Raw genomic sequence first — 19,418 nt, 5'->3', positions numbered from 1 at the left:
CTGCCTCCATCAGCCTCATTATTAATGGACCAGAAGCTGCGTTCAGGGACAGACGGTCATGTGTACCTCTCCCTGATGGTTGTCTGATGAAAAGACATCACATTAGCGTTCCATACACTTGTCTCTCAAATGAAGCCTGTCCAAACAATAAAGCCATTTTCCATTAAGCTTTTTGATAGCACAATCAGAACCCGCTCCCCTCGTCCTCCCTGCCTTGAATCCCAAACACTAATGTACGCCAGCAAAACATTACTTCCTGCTCACCTTAGCATCGTAAACCTTCATGCGTTTCTGTTTACATAGAGGCATTGTTTTCATATAATTTATTATCAGTATGTATTTGCTCTCTGCTGTGACACTCTCTTCTTCTTGCACCACCTGTAGACTGAAGCAAACAGTCTGTCAGTGTGCCCTTTGTTTCATTATACCTGCTAACATTTAGCATAAACAGCTGCAGTAAATATTGACATTATAAGAGTGGACAGAGTGGAGCTTTTCCCTTTTTGTGTGTTTTCTAAGTTACATGTTACATTAAAAAGAGCACAATATTTGTCCATTTTAATGAAACGGCCCACACATTTTCAAAAGGGCTGCCAGTAAAACAATTCCTTAACAACTGATCTGCAGATTATTTTCTTGATTACTTGTGTCAGACAACCAACAGTCTAAATCCAGAGATATCCATACAGTATATCTGCTATCAAACAGTTTGCACACATGGAAGACGGGTGCATAGAAGAATGAAACCATGTAAAAGGAAATGTTAGATTCCTACATACTTTCCGGGCTGTGTTTATTGGAGACACGACATTTAAATGAAGAAATAGACGTTTGTTTTTGTTTTTTTGACAGTGTTTAAAAGTGAATCTCAGGTTGTATTTTCTCGTAGTTGCCAGAGAGGAACATTATCGCATTGTCAGTGAAATAAAACCACTGTTCTTTGACTGTTCACACATCCATATATAGATTTGCACATTTGGATGCACATATGGAGCCCCTAATGGTACCAGAGAAATAAAAGATAAAACATTTGAACAAAACAGAAATCGTTGTATGTCAACACATTAGAAGGTCCACAATGGATTGATGTTGTGGTGACATACATGTAAGATGAGAGCATCAAAGCCTCGTAATGGAATATTTTCTGGGATAGATATCCAAAGTAACAGTCATCTAAAGGATGTCTGATGATTCTAAAAATACTTGCTGATTATTTTCAGTTAATTAAATAATTGATGAACTAAATAATAATTTCAGATCTAATTTTGAGGGGCAGAATCATTTGCAGCACGCCCAGCTCATTCTTAAAGACGTTTCTGCATCTTGTGTTGTGTTGCAGAATTAAAACAAAATGAAATACCCCTCGCGCTAAGATCACAAAAGCATGCGCTCTCTCTCTCTGCCCCTTGCCCTCTCTCTGCCCACTGCACTTTGTCACCCAGCTTGCTTCCTTCCGGCTATATATCCCCTGCAGATGGCAGTGGCTCTGTCCCGTCCCACTGGGACGACGTGTCCCACAGGGGCTTAATCCGGTTGCCAGTTTCCTGTCCCCTCCTGCCCCTCTCTGACATCTCCGCCGAGTCCTTGAATCACCTCGCCGGGCCGAGTTGTGCTCTTGAATTTAAATCAGTGTGTTTAATTATAGCTGCTTTTAAAACAGGTTCTTGTACCCAGAGGTACAGCAGGTTCAGTAAGAACCCAGAAATTGTCACAGGCCTGCCTTTGTCAGGTTGCCGCACATTGAGGATAATTAAGCACTTTAATTAAGCCTGGGACTAAATGCTGGAGTAATGCTCGTGGGGCTGGATTTAAATAGTCTTAGGAAAGGTATACAGTGGTTTCACTCAGTATTTGCTTGTTTTTGTACTTTACTGAGTGTCGTCCCGATCTTTCAAACTATCCTCTTGCTAAGAGTAAAATGGAGATATCAGCTGTCACTGCCCCACTGATATGACTTCCTTTCACTCCAAACATGTTCACGCCAAAGTAGACTTACACTCCGGGGCTTTGTACATAACTAATTGTGTGTGTTCATGCTTTATGCAGCGGCGTCATCCCCTCACAGACACGCACCCTCCTCCAGCTCTGTCTTTCTCCCTCTAGTTGGGAACACTTCAAGTGGCGGTGCACATGAATGGCTTGACGGGCTGCCATGGCAACTGCAAGGCCGAGACACAGTCAGGCTGACAGACATTTCCGACCTAGCCAGGCGTCGCCACATTGATGTTGCCGTGGCAACTCGGTAAACAGCACGCCATATCCGCAAAAAGATGGAGACATTTGTTGGATTCTTTAACATTTGAGGTGTGTTCGGCTTTAATCTACAGCAGAATTAATGAGGGGGGAAACAAATGAAATTGAAGCTGTGAAGTGTGTCAGCAATCAGTGACTAAGACGAATGAATCAGCAACTCAGTGCCCGTGGCTGCTGTTACATACCATATCTGTGAGTGTGTGGTCAATCTGACCATCTGCATGTCCCCTGGGCGCAACAACAAAGAGAACAGAGGTCCCCTAAGTAGGTCAGTTGTTGGTGTGAGGCTGGGCAGGCTTATCTGGGCACACAGTGGTCCGGCTCAGTGGACCAGCTCCCTTTGTTCCACAGCACGGCTCCGCTCAGCGCTCCCACAGAGGCAGCCAGCATTGCTGCAGCCCCGGGGTCAGGTCTTTCCAGCAGCACAGCTCAGGACTCCATTTGCTTCTTTATAGAGATACAGAGGTGATTACTGACTGTGCTAATCTGTGTGTGTGTGTGTGTGTATGTGTGTTTGTGTGTGTGCATGCGTGTGTGTGTGAATGGATTACTTTAAAATGACCTTTCCTGGCATGTTCATGAGAATAATCGGTGCTGGGTTAGGGTTGATTGATTGTCACTCAAAACAGAATGAGCAGTGGAAGTGCTGTACTCCTTATTGTTGAATAAAGCAGGTTGTGTCAACAGGTAAATAATTCTATAACTGTCATTTTTTGAGTTTCTCAACGCACATGGAAACAACAGTTAGTTCAGAAACACTACATTAATGTGTAATCCACCATAACTGTCCATAACATTTTCTCGTAAGAGCTAAATGACTTGTGTGATGAAATTAGGCCTCATTCAACCTGTTGAAATTATTTATATATATATCTGACTTTAAACACATACACACAAGCATATATTTACGTATAAAATAACACATTATGTATTGTGAGAGCATGTAAGAGGATATACCAGCACACCTACGGACCAAGTGTGTGATTTGATGTACCAGATATTTGTTTGATGCCATGGCATTGCATGACAGTGGATGGTACCGCACATTCGTTTTCATTCGTTCAAGCACACATTTAAACTTTATGCCCTCATTTTCATTTATGCGGAGTACACTTAAACAGAATAAACGCACTCAAATATAATTAACAGCTACAGTATACAGTTTGAGTTTTCTTTCACCAATTTTCTGTAAATATGGTTAAGATCTGCGCTATAATTGGATGGAAACCTGAGTGATGTGACAGTGAGTCAACGTGAACAACAGCAGGACCCTGACACTGAAACAGGTCGATGGAATTCACCCATCATTTATTATATTATTTACACCTACGGTGACATGTCAAAATGTGATTTAAAATCTGCTGCTGTCATTAATATAACTGCTGTAAAAATACCAGGTGTGGATGATTCACTCAGTTTGAACATGGTCAAGGGAAACATTATAATCAGTGTTAAATGTAACATGTCACAAACTTCACAGAAAGTGCCAAAGGGGAAAGCGAGTTCATCTGAAGTTGAAATCACCATTTCCGGGAGCATTATGTAGTTCGTGCTACAGTCCTTCCTTCAAACACACAATAAATATGAGTGAAAACAACTGAAGTAAGCACTTTACACTGCGGCAGGAATGACTAATCACATAGTTCTGCTTGGCGATGCATTCAAATTCAGTTTGATTGCCTGAGGGTGTGGGTGAGACACAGTTTGATATCGATGGTAATGATGCACGATGGATAATATTTGATTATCTGTCATTCATCGTTATATACTAGACCATGCCACACTGTCGAAAGCACAGAATATATAAGTTCATATTGTTTTTTTAAGGGGGCATTTACACCTCTTGACACAGTTTCCTGCCACATTTAAAATATTGTTTGGACTCATGCCTGATATATATGTTAAATAAGTCATACTCACAATTGTCCTTTTAGTGATTATGGACTGCATGATAATTTCTTATGTTCAAAGGAATGGAAGTTGATTTAAGTGTTCGTGAGAGTGTGTCTGAGCGTGGAACCACGAATTGTGTTTACCACAAAGCCCGGTCTAGCTTATTGTGAGATTTAGAGGGAGCTTCGAATGTAAAATGACCTGAATGCCGGTGATGTCAGCCCCTCCATTCATGAAACACATGAATAATTGAGGAAGCAGCAGGCTCAGTGCACCAGCACCAAGTAGAGGTGGAATGCAAAGTGAAAGCCATCTCTTTCCTCATTTGCTCTGTCTCTCACCCGCTCTCTCTCTCTTTCTCTCTCTCTCTCTATCCGCTCACACATTCATCCTCAATCTCTTCCCATCTATTGTCAGTCTGCAGCCGTGAAATTCTGTGAACGAGGGGCTGAAATCGCGAGAGAAGAGCCTTGCTTGGATACAAGCGGATGCGGTAATCGGGAAGACGATCCAACGGCTGGGAGAGCAGAGGAAGAAAAGGGGGGAAATAGAAGAGTGCAGGTTGCTCAAGAGAACGGCAGCTTATCAGCCTCAATTAGACAAAGGAGGAGAGAGCGAGTGATAGGAAGAGAAAGAAAAAGACAGAGCCTGATCTCCAGCTTCAGTGGTTTCTCTCCGTCTGCCAGGAAAATACATTCTTTTCATCTGCCGCTGCTGCGTCCGCTCCCCCCTCCATCTTCCTGGCATGCTCCAGATCTCGTCCACCCTCCTCCCTTTTATCCCTCTCTCCTTTCCCCCTCCTCCTCCTCCTCCTCAACTCCTCTCCTCCCTCTTATGCCTCATCCCGCTGCGTGAATGAAGCCGTTTGAAAAGGGCTGATCGCTGCGGAGCGGCTCTCTACATGGCTACGACCAGGTTAGTGCTGGGAACAACAGCCTGCCTACCTGCCTGCATTCACATGGAGCCTGCATAATGATTAGCTTCCCTGCTCGGCTAGATCAACATGTACTATTTACAAGGAGCGTCCAAGGGGAGGGCAGCTGCATCTCAGACCACCAATGCCTCTTCTTTGGCAGGTGGTGTTAAGGGCGATGTAAGCTGGTTATTAGGAGATCAGAGCTGGCCGGGGAAGATCAGTGGCCCTAAGCCTGCTGAGGAAAATCTCCCTGCCTGCCTCTTCCATCTTCTCTCTCCCCCTCCATTTATCTGTGCAGCTACCTTTCTTCTTTTTTACGCTGAGAGAGAAAGGAAAGAGCAGGGCGCAGTCCTTGGGATGATCCGCTGGATGAACAGCTCATTACTGGGGACTGACTACGAGGACATGGTGGTGTTTGAGTGCGTGACGGTGGCCAACGAGGGCTGTCGCTGCCTCGAGGGCTGCTACGGCGAGGTGTTGAGGGACTGTGTCTTTCAGCAGGGGTATGGCAGGCTCTGTGATGCATGAGAGTAGATGGGTGGAGCAGGATGGGTGTGATTATATGACATGCAAAGCTCTTGTTGCATTTGTAGTATTTGGTCGATCAGGTGTGTGACGGTGCAGAGTTTATCATTTAAGCAACGGCAGAGTAAGCTGTGATGTATTTCTGCAGTGCGTGGGCGTATGTGTCCACACGCATGCCCATGTTTATGTCTGCCTCTGTGTACTGTATGCGCCATTCCTGTGCGGGCATGCGCAGTGGACGCTGGTGAGCGTGGTGTTCCTCATGGCCTTTTCAAACCAAGCGGAGCTGAAGGGCTGCTGCCAGATGGGTATTTTCCAGGGTCAGCAAAACTGTGAAAACAAGCAGGGCCTTTAGAAAGGCCCGGAACTCTGTTCTATTGTGAAGCAGAGCGATTGGACAGCTTGAGCCGGTTGGATTTAGAGCTTTAGAGCTTATTTAAAGAAAAGACTGTAACAAAGTGGCGCAAGTAGCATGCTTGTTTCTCTTGTATTTTTCTTTTCCTTCACTCTAGTTGTAATAACTTGACCTATTTTCAGTGACTGTGACGTGAAGGGGTCCTGTCTGATCAACACCTTGAAGTCCTCAGTTTGTGCAGAGCTCTGTAATGCAGATGAGTTCTGTGTTTGAGCCTCGGGGACCAATCCCTCTCGCACAGTATGCAAATGAACATGCTGTGCTGTACCAAATATGAAATTTTAGTGTTTTATTAATCCAGTAAGATGGTAACAATGCTAGATGCAGTATGTTTAGATACAAATACGCTGTAATTCACTGTCTGTTAAACTACTGTATAATGTTACATTTTTCAGAGCTAGGTTATAGCATGGGGTTACAAAAAGCTAAGGTTATATTGTTCTCTCAGTTTAATTTAAAGTTAATGCCATATCCCACTGGGCATTGCTCATATTTTTAAATATGCAATATGAGTATCAAGAATGCATGCATTATTATATATAGAATTAATTCAGTCAAGCAAAATATGTCAATGCTCATGCAAATTAAAAGAAAACTACAGAAAGAAGTACAGATAGGGTTTACAAAATCTTAACATCCATATATTTAAATGATGGTTATTTGTATCAAGAAGTTCAGAAATCCATCAGTAAACGTGCAAAAACAAAGCTCTGATGGGCCGTGAGGACACGTCTGTCACTTTGCTCCCTGCTGTATTTCCCACTCAGACAGCATCTCTAACAGCAGAGCTGCTGAAGTATATTTAGTCCCACACTCTGAATATTTAAACCTCTCTCTCTCTCTCTCTCTCTCTCTCTCTCTCTCTCTCTCTCTCTCTCTGTTCACTGTTGCTATAGTGATATTCGAAGCGGAGCTTTGTTTGAGCTTCGTAGTTGTGTGGGCGGTGCTCTAAGTGAAATGGCTTTTTAATTGTTAAATTGTTTGTCATCTCTCTCGCGTACAGTACATCACTGAGGTCCTCAGACCACTTTTCCACGCAACCTTATAACTCAGCAGATGATCAACTCATGCGGGCGTTCCCATCACTGTCTCCAGCTCTGCTTGACTCTGATGTTTGATTCCAATAAGCTTTTATAAATTGAAGAGAGAAGTGTATTGTTTTATCATCCTTTTAGAGTACAAAGCAGGGAATTAGTTACAATACATAACAAATCCACACAACTGTGTGAAAAGTGCCCCCTCCAATATTATTATTATATTGATATCAAAAATGGAAATAAAAAGAAATTTGTATGCGTCAACAGACAACCAGTGCCGCCATCTGACATAATCATTAGCAAATGTGACTAAACTTACCAAATCTTCACTATTACTTATTATGTATTACTAGCAGTTCTGGGTGTAGTTTGTCCAAGTGGTGTTGCCATACCCCAGCAAAAGCTGTTGCTCACCTGCTGTGGGTAGGTAGTGTCAAACACTGATATGACTCTTTATTTCATTGCTTTCAAATAAAAAGTGGAAAGCTGGAAAGAGTGTAATATGAGCGTTACATAAGCTATATCACTGTAGATTGTGATAGTTTATGTAATGTTACTGTGTTATGATCTTGAAAATTATAATTTTATGAACGTTAGGAGAGGAGAGCGGAGGTAAGGAGAAGAAATGACTGAAAAGCAGGGGAATGAAGGGCTGAGGAGGAGAAGTTTGCAAAACTTGGCCACAATATCTGGAACTGTCTTTGTAAAGATGCATTGATTGCTGTTTATATGATCAGTGTCGCCTGATTGGTTTGATGTTTTACAGCCCAATAATTGCTCAAAATCCACCCAGATTGAAACAGATTATGTCCCCCCCAATGATGCCTCCATGGCTACATCATTCATCAATAGTAACTAGTATGTCATATGTTTGTTGTAATAGAAAGCTATTGGACAGGTAGCAACAGCTGTGTCCATTGTTCTCCAGCTGAATAACTCATTGTGCTTCTTCATTTAATTCCCCGAGCGTTACGGTCCGGAGATAAAGCCTCGGCAGGTACTCTTGCTTTATGTCGTACTCTCCACGTTTTGTCTCATGAAGCCATTACTAACAAAGCAGCTGTGATAGAAGCTTTTGTGTGCTCCTCCACAGGGTAGCGTCAGCTGCGTGTTCAATCTATCCACACCACCATGCTGGTTCAAAGAGCAAACTGTTGTGTGAATGGCTGATACCGGGCATAGTCATCCATTTGCTGATGATGGAGCCGTGTCCCCATTGTTTACTGCCGTGTATCTGGAAAGGCGAGGTGCTCCGTGAATCCCTCGTCCGCTAAAAACAACAAGCGGGGGAAGTCCTGAAGCAGACGAAATCCTGGTGCTTTCTGCACGGAGTGGAAGTATGAGGGATGGATGTTTGATTTTATGGAACACAGTTTTGTTTTTCTCTTGTATTTTTTTAGTTTGGGTTTAACACCCAACCACAGCTCTATATCATAACACTTTTTGGTTTTTAGGCAACATATAAATAATTTGACTTTCTACAATATATATATGTTCAATACCAACCCCTTTCGCCATACCACTGGCTAAATCTTTGTGGATACATAAAAGTCAAAAAGATTTTGAACCTGAGCCTGAGCCTGAACCTTAATCCCACCCAGTCTCACACCCATCCATGCTGACCATGTGACAGTGTGAGGGAAGTGTGTGCATTTCTGAGCATATGATTAAAGCTGACTGAGACATCGTTAACCAAGCTAGAATATGACATGGAAAAGAGCAGCGCTGTCACATTGTGTGACGAGACAGAGTAATGTGTGTGTTTATGTTTGGGTGGTGCTTGCGTCTTGTTTGCAGGAGAACATGGAGTGGTGGTGGATGCAATTTCTTGAGGGATGGGAAAACAGTATGTGCACCGCTGTGTGTCTGTGTTAAAATGTTAATATCTATAATGCATTATCCTCAGATCACTGTGTGCTGCCCTGTTCGCATGCTCTCGGAGTAGATAGGTTGCAGAAGACTGTCCTTCTTGACGATCCAGCTGTCCCAAGGTCAAACCTTATACAGATCGCTAAATAGATCTTCTGCAGCTGATATCCATTAATTTTTAATAGATATATTATTGATACATCCATTGCATTTGCATAAACACAACAAACTGACTACCTTGCGAGGCGGCTGGATTCGCAAGATCACGTGATTCTTGCCAGGCTTCAACCAATCACTGGTTTACTGGCAATGGTTGAACAAGTTACTATCCTATGAGGAATTACTTGCAGCAATGGGAGACGTTAAGTTGTGACGACCAAGGAGATTTGAAAACAACAATGGCAGCCCCTCAAGTGGTTATTATTATTGATTCTTCTATAATGGAGAGGATAATTCATTGAAATAAGAGCACTGAAGGCTTTTCTCCATTGAAAACATGTTTTTGCTCTTCTCTCGACTGACTCAACTGAGTCTGATCTACCAACTGGCTGCACTGGAAGCACTTTCCTATTGTAGTTCTGATTGGTAACAGTTGGCCCGCGATAGACTGTGATAAACAGATGGTTGGTCCAAACACCTGCCAAGTATTTTTCAAAAGTGTCTGCCCTTTTCCAAACAGTTTCTCTTTTTGGTGTAATGAACCATGTGACACGTGAGGTTTATAAACTGACACACCTACCATGATTTGAGCCACTCTGTACTGTACTGTATATTTAGAAATGTTGATCCTCTTGTCTGGTTGTACCCTGTCCTGGCAGACAATGCCAACTGTCAACAACTTGCAGAACTTACTGATGATCGGCTTTGAGCCTAATCACGTCATCATTTGCTTTCACCTCTCCCAATCAAGGTGCACATGGCACAACAACACGTGCAGAAGCAGCTATTTTTAAATAGTTTTTCACCCCACTTGTGCTGGATAATACGCTTCTTTGCACTGCCATTCTGATGACCCCAAGTGACCAAAATGTGGCTTTAAGTACAAGCTTTATAAAGAGTATTATCTCTATCCAATCAGTTATTTCTTTTTTTTTTTTTTTTGCTTTAATGCTAAGTTCTCCCTGCACTCACTGCATCAGTTACTGATGTTAACTCTGCTGTCTGTCTGAGATCAACCAATAGCAGCAATGACAAAGTCAAAATCCCTCACCTGCTTCCCACCAGGGATAATGGCCTGTAGATTTTTAACTAGTTTCACCCCCAGGTCTCTGCTGTGGTGAACAGATGTTTTTAAGCTGCTCCACTTTAAGCGGCTACAACTGTCCTGGATAACTTTGTTTTTACTTGTATTCAGGATATTGAAGAAGCTATTTTGTACCTCTGCTGGATAAAAAAAAACACATCCACAGTCATGACGTCTCATTTTATGCAGTGTACACAAAATTACATAAAACGTCCTCCGGTGGCTAGGCTATAAAGGACTTCATAATTTTAGATGGACATGTAAACTAATGACCTTCCACAAGACATCCAGGATGGCCACAAGCAAATATACAGCATGTCTAATAAGAAGGCCACAGCATATGATGATGAAATTATCCTGGGAGCAGATAACCCATTTTGTTAATGTGTTGCGCTGACCCGAGGAGCACTGTTTTCACAGTGTAAGAAACGGTTCAGTGATATTAGACAAACAGAGCCAGAGGGCTTCCACCAGCCAGTACCTGACATGTAGAGAATATGGACACAGTGCCCTCTCTTACACCAGGCTACACACTGACTACCACTGAATGGCAGTCACCGACATTATAGACATAGACATAGTCACTGTATGTATAATTACATGGTCAGGACCATCAGTCTCACACAACAAAATTGCTTTGTTCTGTTCGATTGTTACTGACTCATCCCATACAACACCTTTTCTATCCCACGTCAGCATCATCAAATTTAAAGTCTCGAAATACTCTCAAACTATACCCACCAGAAGGTCCACCAGATCTTGGATCAGCATCAAATTGTACTCACTCATACAAGCAAGCCGCCTAAATACGCTTGACTTTTTTGATCATCATCCATGCATTATTCCCTGAGAAATTAACAAAGTCTATTCTTGTATGAGACCCTTCCTGCATGTGTCATGGAAATCCTTTTAGTAGTTTTTGTGTAATCCTGCTGACCAACTAACCAACCAACAAACGGACATGGGTAAAAAAAATGAAAATCCTTGGTGGAAGTAATAAACATTCACCGTCATGGAAAAGCACAGGTACTCAAGGTGATATCTATTAACAAACTTCCCAAGACAACATGTTACAGGATCTCTTCTAAACAGTTCCCTTTTTCATTTGTCTGCTCCAGACAAAGCATATGAAAAGTGTTAACACCAACATGTGCAAACAAACCCCATCTACTGTGCCTGTAACCCAGACAGTCCAGTGTCTGAGATTATCGTGCATGCTGAATATCAATGTCCTCTGCTTTCCACCATCATAGTGAGCATTTGTATTCAGTTCATACCCTGATGGAGGATGTACACCACGTGAATAAAGCAGAGATTTGTATGAAGACATCCAGACGTGGGCCAAAGATAACACCAATACAGGCAAAATAGGAACATGGAGATTACAATCTAAAACTGCAGCTTTGCTCCAGAGAGTCATCTGGCATTCACCTGCCACTGAGCTGGGAGTATCTGAAGTTTACTTCAAATAATAAATGTCTCACCAATTACTCCAAATCAGGTCTGCAGGGACTAATCAGTAGTGAGTGCAGAGTACGCAATGTGCTGTACAGATAATATGATCATCCACTGAACAACAGAGCCTTTCTTAATCATATAAATTGATGTCAGAGGTACCATAATATACCAGATGTGCATTATCTATCCCCATGCATTAAACAGATGTGCAGCTCTGTTGTGTTGTCCTTGCTGCCTTTTAAAATCAACCAGCTACTGGTACAACAGACCCTGACAATAAAACAGAAGCCGTCAACGCTGTCCTCTATGATTCAGTGCTCTGAGCTGCTCTGAAGTCCCGAATGTAACAGTAGATCAGTAATTCATGGCCACTATCAGCGGCCATTGGCTGGCAGTGACGTAATGGCTTGCATAACGCCATGTCAAGTAACCGTGGCTGGCGGGCGCCCTGCCACACAGATCACTTACAGAGCCTTTTGTTAGCTTCTGTCAATGTGAGGAGAAGGCTTCTTGCTGAGCCATTGGTGTGTGTGTGTGTGTTTGTGTGTGTGTGTGTGTGTAGAGAGTGTCTAGTGCTGGATCACAGAGGCTACCTGATAGGAACTTTGTGTGCGATGGAAGGATAGGGACTACCTGTCTTAAGACAACAGTCCTTCCATTCGGCTGGAGAGCTGTTAGAGGAGGTTTTAAAGCAGATCAGCACGTTAAAGTCAACATGTAGCTCAGTTTCAGATAATACAGTCATATGTTACGGGCCTACTTTAAAAGCCAAAGTGATGCTTCCCTCCTGGCTTTGTATCTCTGCTCATTTAATCCTTGTTATGTCTTCAGAGTCCAGAGTCGCTTTGCTAAAGCGATTGAAGCAGTTTTAATATTTCAGGGAAAAGAGTCCCTAATTATTGTAAGGCCTCATATTTCACACAGCTCGAAGTAAACAGCTCGATAAACGTCAGGGTCCAGAGAATATAAGCTGGATGTTTTTCCAGTCTCGGTACATTTCTTAATCAGATTGGTGATGGGCTCAAAAACAACCATATTGATTTCCTTGTTGCATTTAAAGTGCGGCATTAGTGAGAAAATCCTCAGGTCATGTGTGACGTGATGTATAACTATGTCTCCCTCGCTGCTGCTGCTGCTGCCGTCGTCGTTGTTGTTGTTGTTGGTTTCCCGTATTAGCTTAGCTGTTATTAGCAGGTTAGCACATGGTGCTTCAAGCCTGTTAAGCCTCAAATGATGTAAGCATGAGGAAACAGTGTATGTGCTGTCCACACTGACCTGTAAACAAACGGCACTACCTTGCGTGGTGTCTACATCCATACATTTAAGAAGTACCTGATGCAAGATTACATTGCACTGTACTTTAACATTTGTTGTAAGAATAGACAACATTGAAATGACCGTGCAGATGATGTTCTCATCCCTCCTTCTCTCTGTTCTCTTTCAGCACTGCCAGTAACTCAAACAAGAGCACACCTGCCTGCTCACCAGTCCTGCGTAAACGCTCGCGCTCTCCCACACCACAGAGCCAGGAGGGCGAGAATATGGTCGAGAAGGGTTCAGACCACTCCTCTGACAAATCCCCCTCCACGCCTGAGCAGGTTGTCCAGAGAACATACTCCCTGCAGTCAGCAAGAAGCGGGGGAAAGAACTCAAAGGTAAGCGACCAGGAGATGCTCCTTTTTTTTTTTTTTTACCTGCTTGACACATTTACTCGGCACCTGTTTGAAGAGTGGTACACTTTTACTGGAGTTTGAAATATATTTAGTATCTAGCTGTCGGCACTAAAAGTTCTCAGCTCAGACAAGAATACCTAGCAGTGTGCTTTCCGCTGAAAAGAGTTGGCACTGTGAGGAGAGATTCCCGGTAGAAAGCAATCATTCAAAGCTGTTCTAACATTTTCACAGAATAGCTGTTATAAAAGGCTTCACTGTGGGACACAAGGCGCCAATTTCACACACATGGATTAAGATTTGGACAGGTCAGGATAAGGCTTAAAACAGTCTCTGACCGAAAGCATAAACAGCACACGGCGACATGTTGTTATATTCAGTGCAGCAATACAGCATGAGCAATGTCATAAACTCACATCTGTAGTTCTTATAAAGTTAAAGAGCATATCACATTCACTTTAATGCTAATGCAGTAAACCATGTGTGTGAGAGTGCATGCGAGATAACAATACATACAATTAGCCCTCTCGGTTAGCAGCCGAGTGCTTATCTGTGATGTTCCACAGTGACATCGTACTGACTTTATGAGACTGTAGTCGACAGGATGTGTCAACCTGTGCAGCCATTCATAAACTGTGACTGCATAAACACGTCAGTCAGCCCAGCTGTATTCCTTTTTCCCAGTGTAGTGACGTACCCTTTCGATTGGTTATTGACTTGTACATACTGATATGCAACCAGTGAGCTGCAGCTATCACTCTCCCCCCCTTAGGAGAGATTGCACCCTCCTCTCCATTCCAGCCTGTCATTTTTACATCCCATACACTCCCTAGTCTTTTACTCTGCCTTTCCTTTCCTAAAACTATAATTAAAGGATAGACAGAATAGTCCAATATGGAAATATTGAGAAGTGGAGGCATTCTTTATATATTAATTTACTCCTTATTTTTTTATGCTCATCAAAAGGGGACACTAGAAATCGAGGTCAAAACAAGTTATGTAGTTGAAGAATTCTACAGTGAAACAGGGATGGGGGTATAAAGAGACAAAGTCCTCTCCCGGTGTGCACCACGGGGCCTTATTTCAGAAAAAGTATGTATGGTTTTTAAGAGACAAGTCATTTTTTGATCCTATGATGTTTGTCAAGTCAGAAAAGTTGCATTTTGTTGTAAAGATACGTCATATATGTAATTCATGAAACAGTTCAAACAGGATAAAAAATATAATATATATATATAATATTGTTCTCTGCCGTTCACTACCATACAGACTTTTTCTGAAATAAGGACCCATGGGGGTTGACTGGAAGGGACGTGACTTTGCCTGTCTATACAGTCTGGTGCACACAGTTATAGTCAAAGCTTTAAATAAGATGCAGGAACTAATAAAAAGCATTTCTTCATCAAAGCGCTGTACTATCAGAGTTACACTGTTGAAGAGATGTGGAAAGGTTAGTCTCTGCAGCTTATTAAAAACTTACCATTCAAACTGAAGCCATGTGCTCCACACCACATACTTCCTAAACTAGTGATGTATTTGTGGCATCAGTGAAGGTAGTTTTGTTTTGGATCCTTTTGGTTTGTTTGTATGTATGTTTAAAACAATTTACCGTCAGCATTTCTTCTCCTGGTTCTATGGTTGTGTTTTCAGATTAACAAGAATGGTGTGTTTGGGTTTAAAGGGTCGGTTCACATTTTTTCAAGCCTGTCTTAAAACAGTGGCCATGTGCCCTTATGAACATTGACGTCGAGTTTACTTGCTATAATTCTTGTTCCTGCTAATACGAGCCATCAAAAGAGCACGATATCGCTGTGTTGGTGTTCACACATACACACACACATCAGGATTTCCACCAGTGTATTACTAGACCAGTGGCCTGTCGGGCCTAAGCATTGCAGATGTTTAAAAAATCTATTTCATAATATGTAAAGTAATATAGTAGGTAAAGTGTGAGCTTTACAGTAGCATTATAGCTATGAAAGTAGCAGAGCAGTGTGTGTACAGTTTAGACTCTTTGTCATAAATAAATTCGACAACTCCTCAAGACCCAACCTGTGTCACACTTGCAATCTACTGATTAAAGTGAACCACAGTTAGCGACAACTTCGGCCCAAGAGGAAAGAAAGTGTGATATTTAATGTTTACTGGAGTTGAAACTGCGATTGAAAATGTTATCAAATGGCGATATGCTTCAAGGTACTGTATCATGACAACACTAGTTCCTACAATATCATGATTAATGATGCTCCAGGACCGTCATTGCAACTGACCAATCACGATTTTATAATGTAATAGCAACATTTATAATGATGTTTTAGGAACAACACCAACACACGGCACTATCAGATAAAAAACATCAAGAGATCCTGTGATGGGGGACAAAATCCATGAAACTCTTTCAAGACAGGCTTGAAAAAAATGTGAACCAATCCTTTATCAGCAGTTTTGAGAACTTACTGCCTTCGACAGAGGTTGTGTGTTGTGTTTCCTGGGTACTGAATAGAGACATTAGCTGGGGGGCGTTTATTGCTATTCAGACATACCTGCAGTGATTGCGGTAACTCTTTACAGATAAGAGAAGAGAGGAAGAGTAGAGCCCTCTCATCTGTTGACACCCCAAACGCTTAATGAAGAAAGCCTAGAAAACCAGAGAAGTTGTTCAGGTGTTGTAATTGCTGTCCTCCCCCTCATCTGCATCTTTCCTTCACATCTGATCTGATGTATCGATTAGTTCGGGTTATTTCACAGAAGGAGCATGTGGCTCTAATGTTTTGCACGCTCAGCACTCATTTGAGCTCCCAAAATGTTAGAAATTCGCCATGTCACTCCCATCCTCATTGACCTTCTCATTGTGTCCTCGTCTGTTTTTTAAATCACTTGTTGTTTTCGTCATTGTTTCTCCACGACACATCGTGCACGCCTTCTCTCTCTGCTGCTGCTGCTACATGCCATATGATAACGTGTGCCATCTTGATAATGACTGTTCAGCTCTTCTGTTTGTACTTTCAGCTGTTTCTTCTTGCAGTTGATTTCCTTTTTATTTTCATTTTTTTCTATCTGATTTTTCTTTGTTCTTCTCCTGATTGCATGCTAGTCTCACAAGCGACTTTCCAAAGTAAGCATTACTCTTTTTTCTGTTCTTCAAATATCTCTGTGCCCACCTCCCCTCTGCCCCCCACCTCTTGTCTTGTGAGCTGCTCTGTGGAAATGTCCAAACCCCCGTTTGCAATGCTTCACCCTGAACCCAGCTTGTTCCTGTGCACACTGCAACCGTTACAAGCCCCATCTGCACCCACAATCATAGCAGATGGACATTTCTTAACGCAGACAACCCCTCATAACTGCACTCACTTCCTCTCTTCTCCTGTCCTTTCCTTTCCTTTCTGGTGATATGCAATGTAGCAAATTCCTGATTACGTTTTTCCAATAATGCTCGTTTTTGCTATTCAAGTGTCAAAAAATAAAAGAAAGCAAATGAAAAAGCAAACTATCACTCGCATAATGGAGAAATGGAGCTTTATTTTTTAGATTTTGTCAGACTCCAAGAATGAAAATGAACATGTTCTGATGCGAATCCCTAACGAACAATACTGCAAATAATTGTCTAAATTCCTTTTCTCTCTTCCTCTCTCTTTTGGCCCGTGCACTGTCCCTCTCTTTACAAACGTATCCCATTGTTACATTGCAGTAATGAGAGCTTTATATCTGTCATGCTGTGTCACTGCCCGGCTGCAGAGGGATAAACTCTTAAAAATCCTGCCAGCATCCCAGTCCAGAGCGCCAGGACTACATCATTATTTGAGCAGCCACTCTGTTGCCACATGAAAGGATCCCTCCCTCCAAACCCCCCTCCCCCTTCCTGTAAATATACTGCAGGCTGGTGTCACGTTTTAGTGCATCGCCCATATTCATCCATCCGATTTTGCTCCGTGTCAGGCTTCATCCCACTTTTTTTTTTGTTTTGTTTGGGGTTTTTTTGTCGCTCGTTGAAGTTATTGCTGAGTAGCAGTGTATAGGGTCTCATTTGTGTCAAATTCTATAGACACAGGCAGAAATGGGACAGTAAATGGGAGGTCGGTGCTTCATGGTGCTCTACTTGCTGCTATGCAGTTGCACAATCTGTTACACACACAAACACACATCCCAATTGATTACATCACTTTTTATTTCTGTGCCATACTCCAAGCCCCCACCCCTAGTGCAATCCCCCCCACGTGAGCCTCCGCGGTCAGCAGTGGTCACATGACCCCAGACATGGCGTGAGGTCGTCCCGGCAACGTGAGCTTGATCACCCTAGCCCTAATGCAATCCAAATAAAAGAGTGCATTCAGAGAAAGGGCCTCTCTGCAGCAAGGGCCATATGACGATAACACTGACGATAATCCAACAATAATCAATCAGGCTTCTCATGTAACATACGAGCTCGGTGGAGAGACGAATTTAGCAACGTTTTCAACATCAGACCTCTAAAAACTGTCGCTTTGTAACGCTTCGGAGTTGTGTATGAGCCCCACGCTCATCAGACCTCAGCTTCTTCTCTCTCATTTTCTGTTTCTTTCTGTGTTCATGCTGCTCACTGCTTTGGTTAACGTTTTGTTTTCTCTTTAATTTTCTTTCAGTATGACAGACTAAACCTGATTAAAGTAAGCATTTCTTCTTGTTTTCATTTGACCCATTGACAATCCCTGCTGGCCCCCATTAAATCCCCCTCGGCCCTCCACTTCCTCTGTACAGTAGCTGTGGGACTGTAGGATCCCCCTTGATAGTTTCAGTCCCTCGTGTCCTTTCCCCATGTTTTCCATCCCCTAAATTAATAGGAAAGGACAGTGATTTGTGTACTGTGTTTCTTTAAAATGCTTTTTTTTATTGAAGGTTCTGCAAAAATTAAAGCCTGTTGTGAGCAGATTCCTTTTTATGATCTAAAATCTGACGCCCCCCCTCAAGTGCTTGTTTGCAGGGAAGTCCCATCACTTGCACAGTACTTTTAAACAATGTTGGTGAATATGTTGTAATGACAAGACAATGTCAGTTTCACACAGTACAGTATTTTAACCGGCCTGCTTGCCATCGGGAAAGCTCTTGGCTGATTTCTCCACCAAAACTCGCTTTTTATTTAATGAAAAAAGAACAAAACTCAAAAGATTTCACTCAGAATTTGTGTCTTATTGATTCTTTGGAGGCTGTGTAGCCAGCGAAAAAGTTCACATTTCCGTAATCCACTGCCCCAGTGTGTTGACATTTAAACAAAATACGATAGTTTAGAGAAAATCACAGGGGAGTCTCTCTCGCTCTTTCTCTCTCTCATGTTTTTTTCATCTGCATTTTTATCGGCACAATTTTACCAAAGCATCAAAGGACAATGTACAAAAACAGTATTATTTTTGTAATATTATATAAATATATAATATTATATATATCATCTTTCCCACTCTCTCTTTCCCTACGTATATACAGTCACAGTAAATAGCCTCTCCTATATAAAATGCTGTCATAACTGTCGCACATTCAGTAGTCACAAAAAGTCAAACACAATGGCGCACACCCACCTTATCCAGACGGGGGCCTCAAAGTAATTCCTCTCTCGTGTCTCTGTCACCTTCAAATCAGATTAGCCCACATTAGCACAGCTATCGTCACAGCCAGGCCTCGGGCCTGCTACTGCAGCTCACTGCCCGCTGACGCCACCCACACACACACACACACACACCAAATAACCACCAAAGTCAGACACAGAGAAAACTCAGTCCACCCCAGGCACAAAAGAGAGACTGAACGTGTCACAGGTTCAATGAACAACAAACTCTGCTACATTTAGACACTTTTTGAAGGCTATTTGTCTGCCAGGTCAAAATAAGACAGGCCAAGTGCTTAAAACACACTCTCTCTCAATCTTCAGTTATATTATGATAACCACAATAATCAAGTTTAGGAAAGGTCCAACTGCATCTCATCGTAAAACTGTCTCTAAAATAGGACAAATCTAATTCTGTTGCTAGTTTTTGATTTATTTTTTTTATATATATATATAAATTTGGTGCTTTTACTCGTTGTACCACTGGAATCAGACACTGGATATCACTTTTGACCTATCTATCCTCTTCTCCCCCTGAATACCCTCTTCCTTGTTTCACCCTCTGAA

The 19,418-nt window shown here is 42.3% G+C and overlaps 1 protein-coding gene across 14 annotated transcripts in view; it reads left to right on the top strand.

Moving 5' to 3' along the window:
* gramd1bb (GRAM domain containing 1Bb) overlaps positions 1 to 19,418 on the top strand; it is a 127,172-nt gene that overhangs the window by 90,665 nt on the left and 17,089 nt on the right. For 6 of the 14 annotated variants that reach the window (XM_084351305.1, XM_084351300.1, XM_084351292.1 and 3 more), the window contains 3 exons: positions 13,054 to 13,264; positions 16,374 to 16,394; positions 17,899 to 17,922. In XM_084351305.1, coding sequence (XP_084207431.1) covers positions 13,054 to 13,264; positions 16,374 to 16,394; positions 17,899 to 17,922 — 256 coding nt within the window. Of the gene's footprint in view, positions 1 to 4,554; positions 5,062 to 13,053; positions 13,265 to 16,373; positions 16,395 to 17,898; positions 17,923 to 19,418 lie in introns of those variants that run through there. The other 8 variants (XM_084351304.1, XM_084351301.1, XM_084351296.1 and 5 more) reach the window with 4 other exon arrangements.

This window comes from Pagrus pagrus (genome assembly GCF_965226575.1).
Source record: "Pagrus pagrus genome assembly, chromosome: 4".
NCBI classification, from domain to species: domain Eukaryota; kingdom Metazoa; phylum Chordata; class Actinopteri; order Spariformes; family Sparidae; genus Pagrus; species Pagrus pagrus.
The sequence above is the reverse complement of the archived record's forward strand: the minus strand, read 5'-3'. Positions and strand labels throughout refer to the sequence as shown.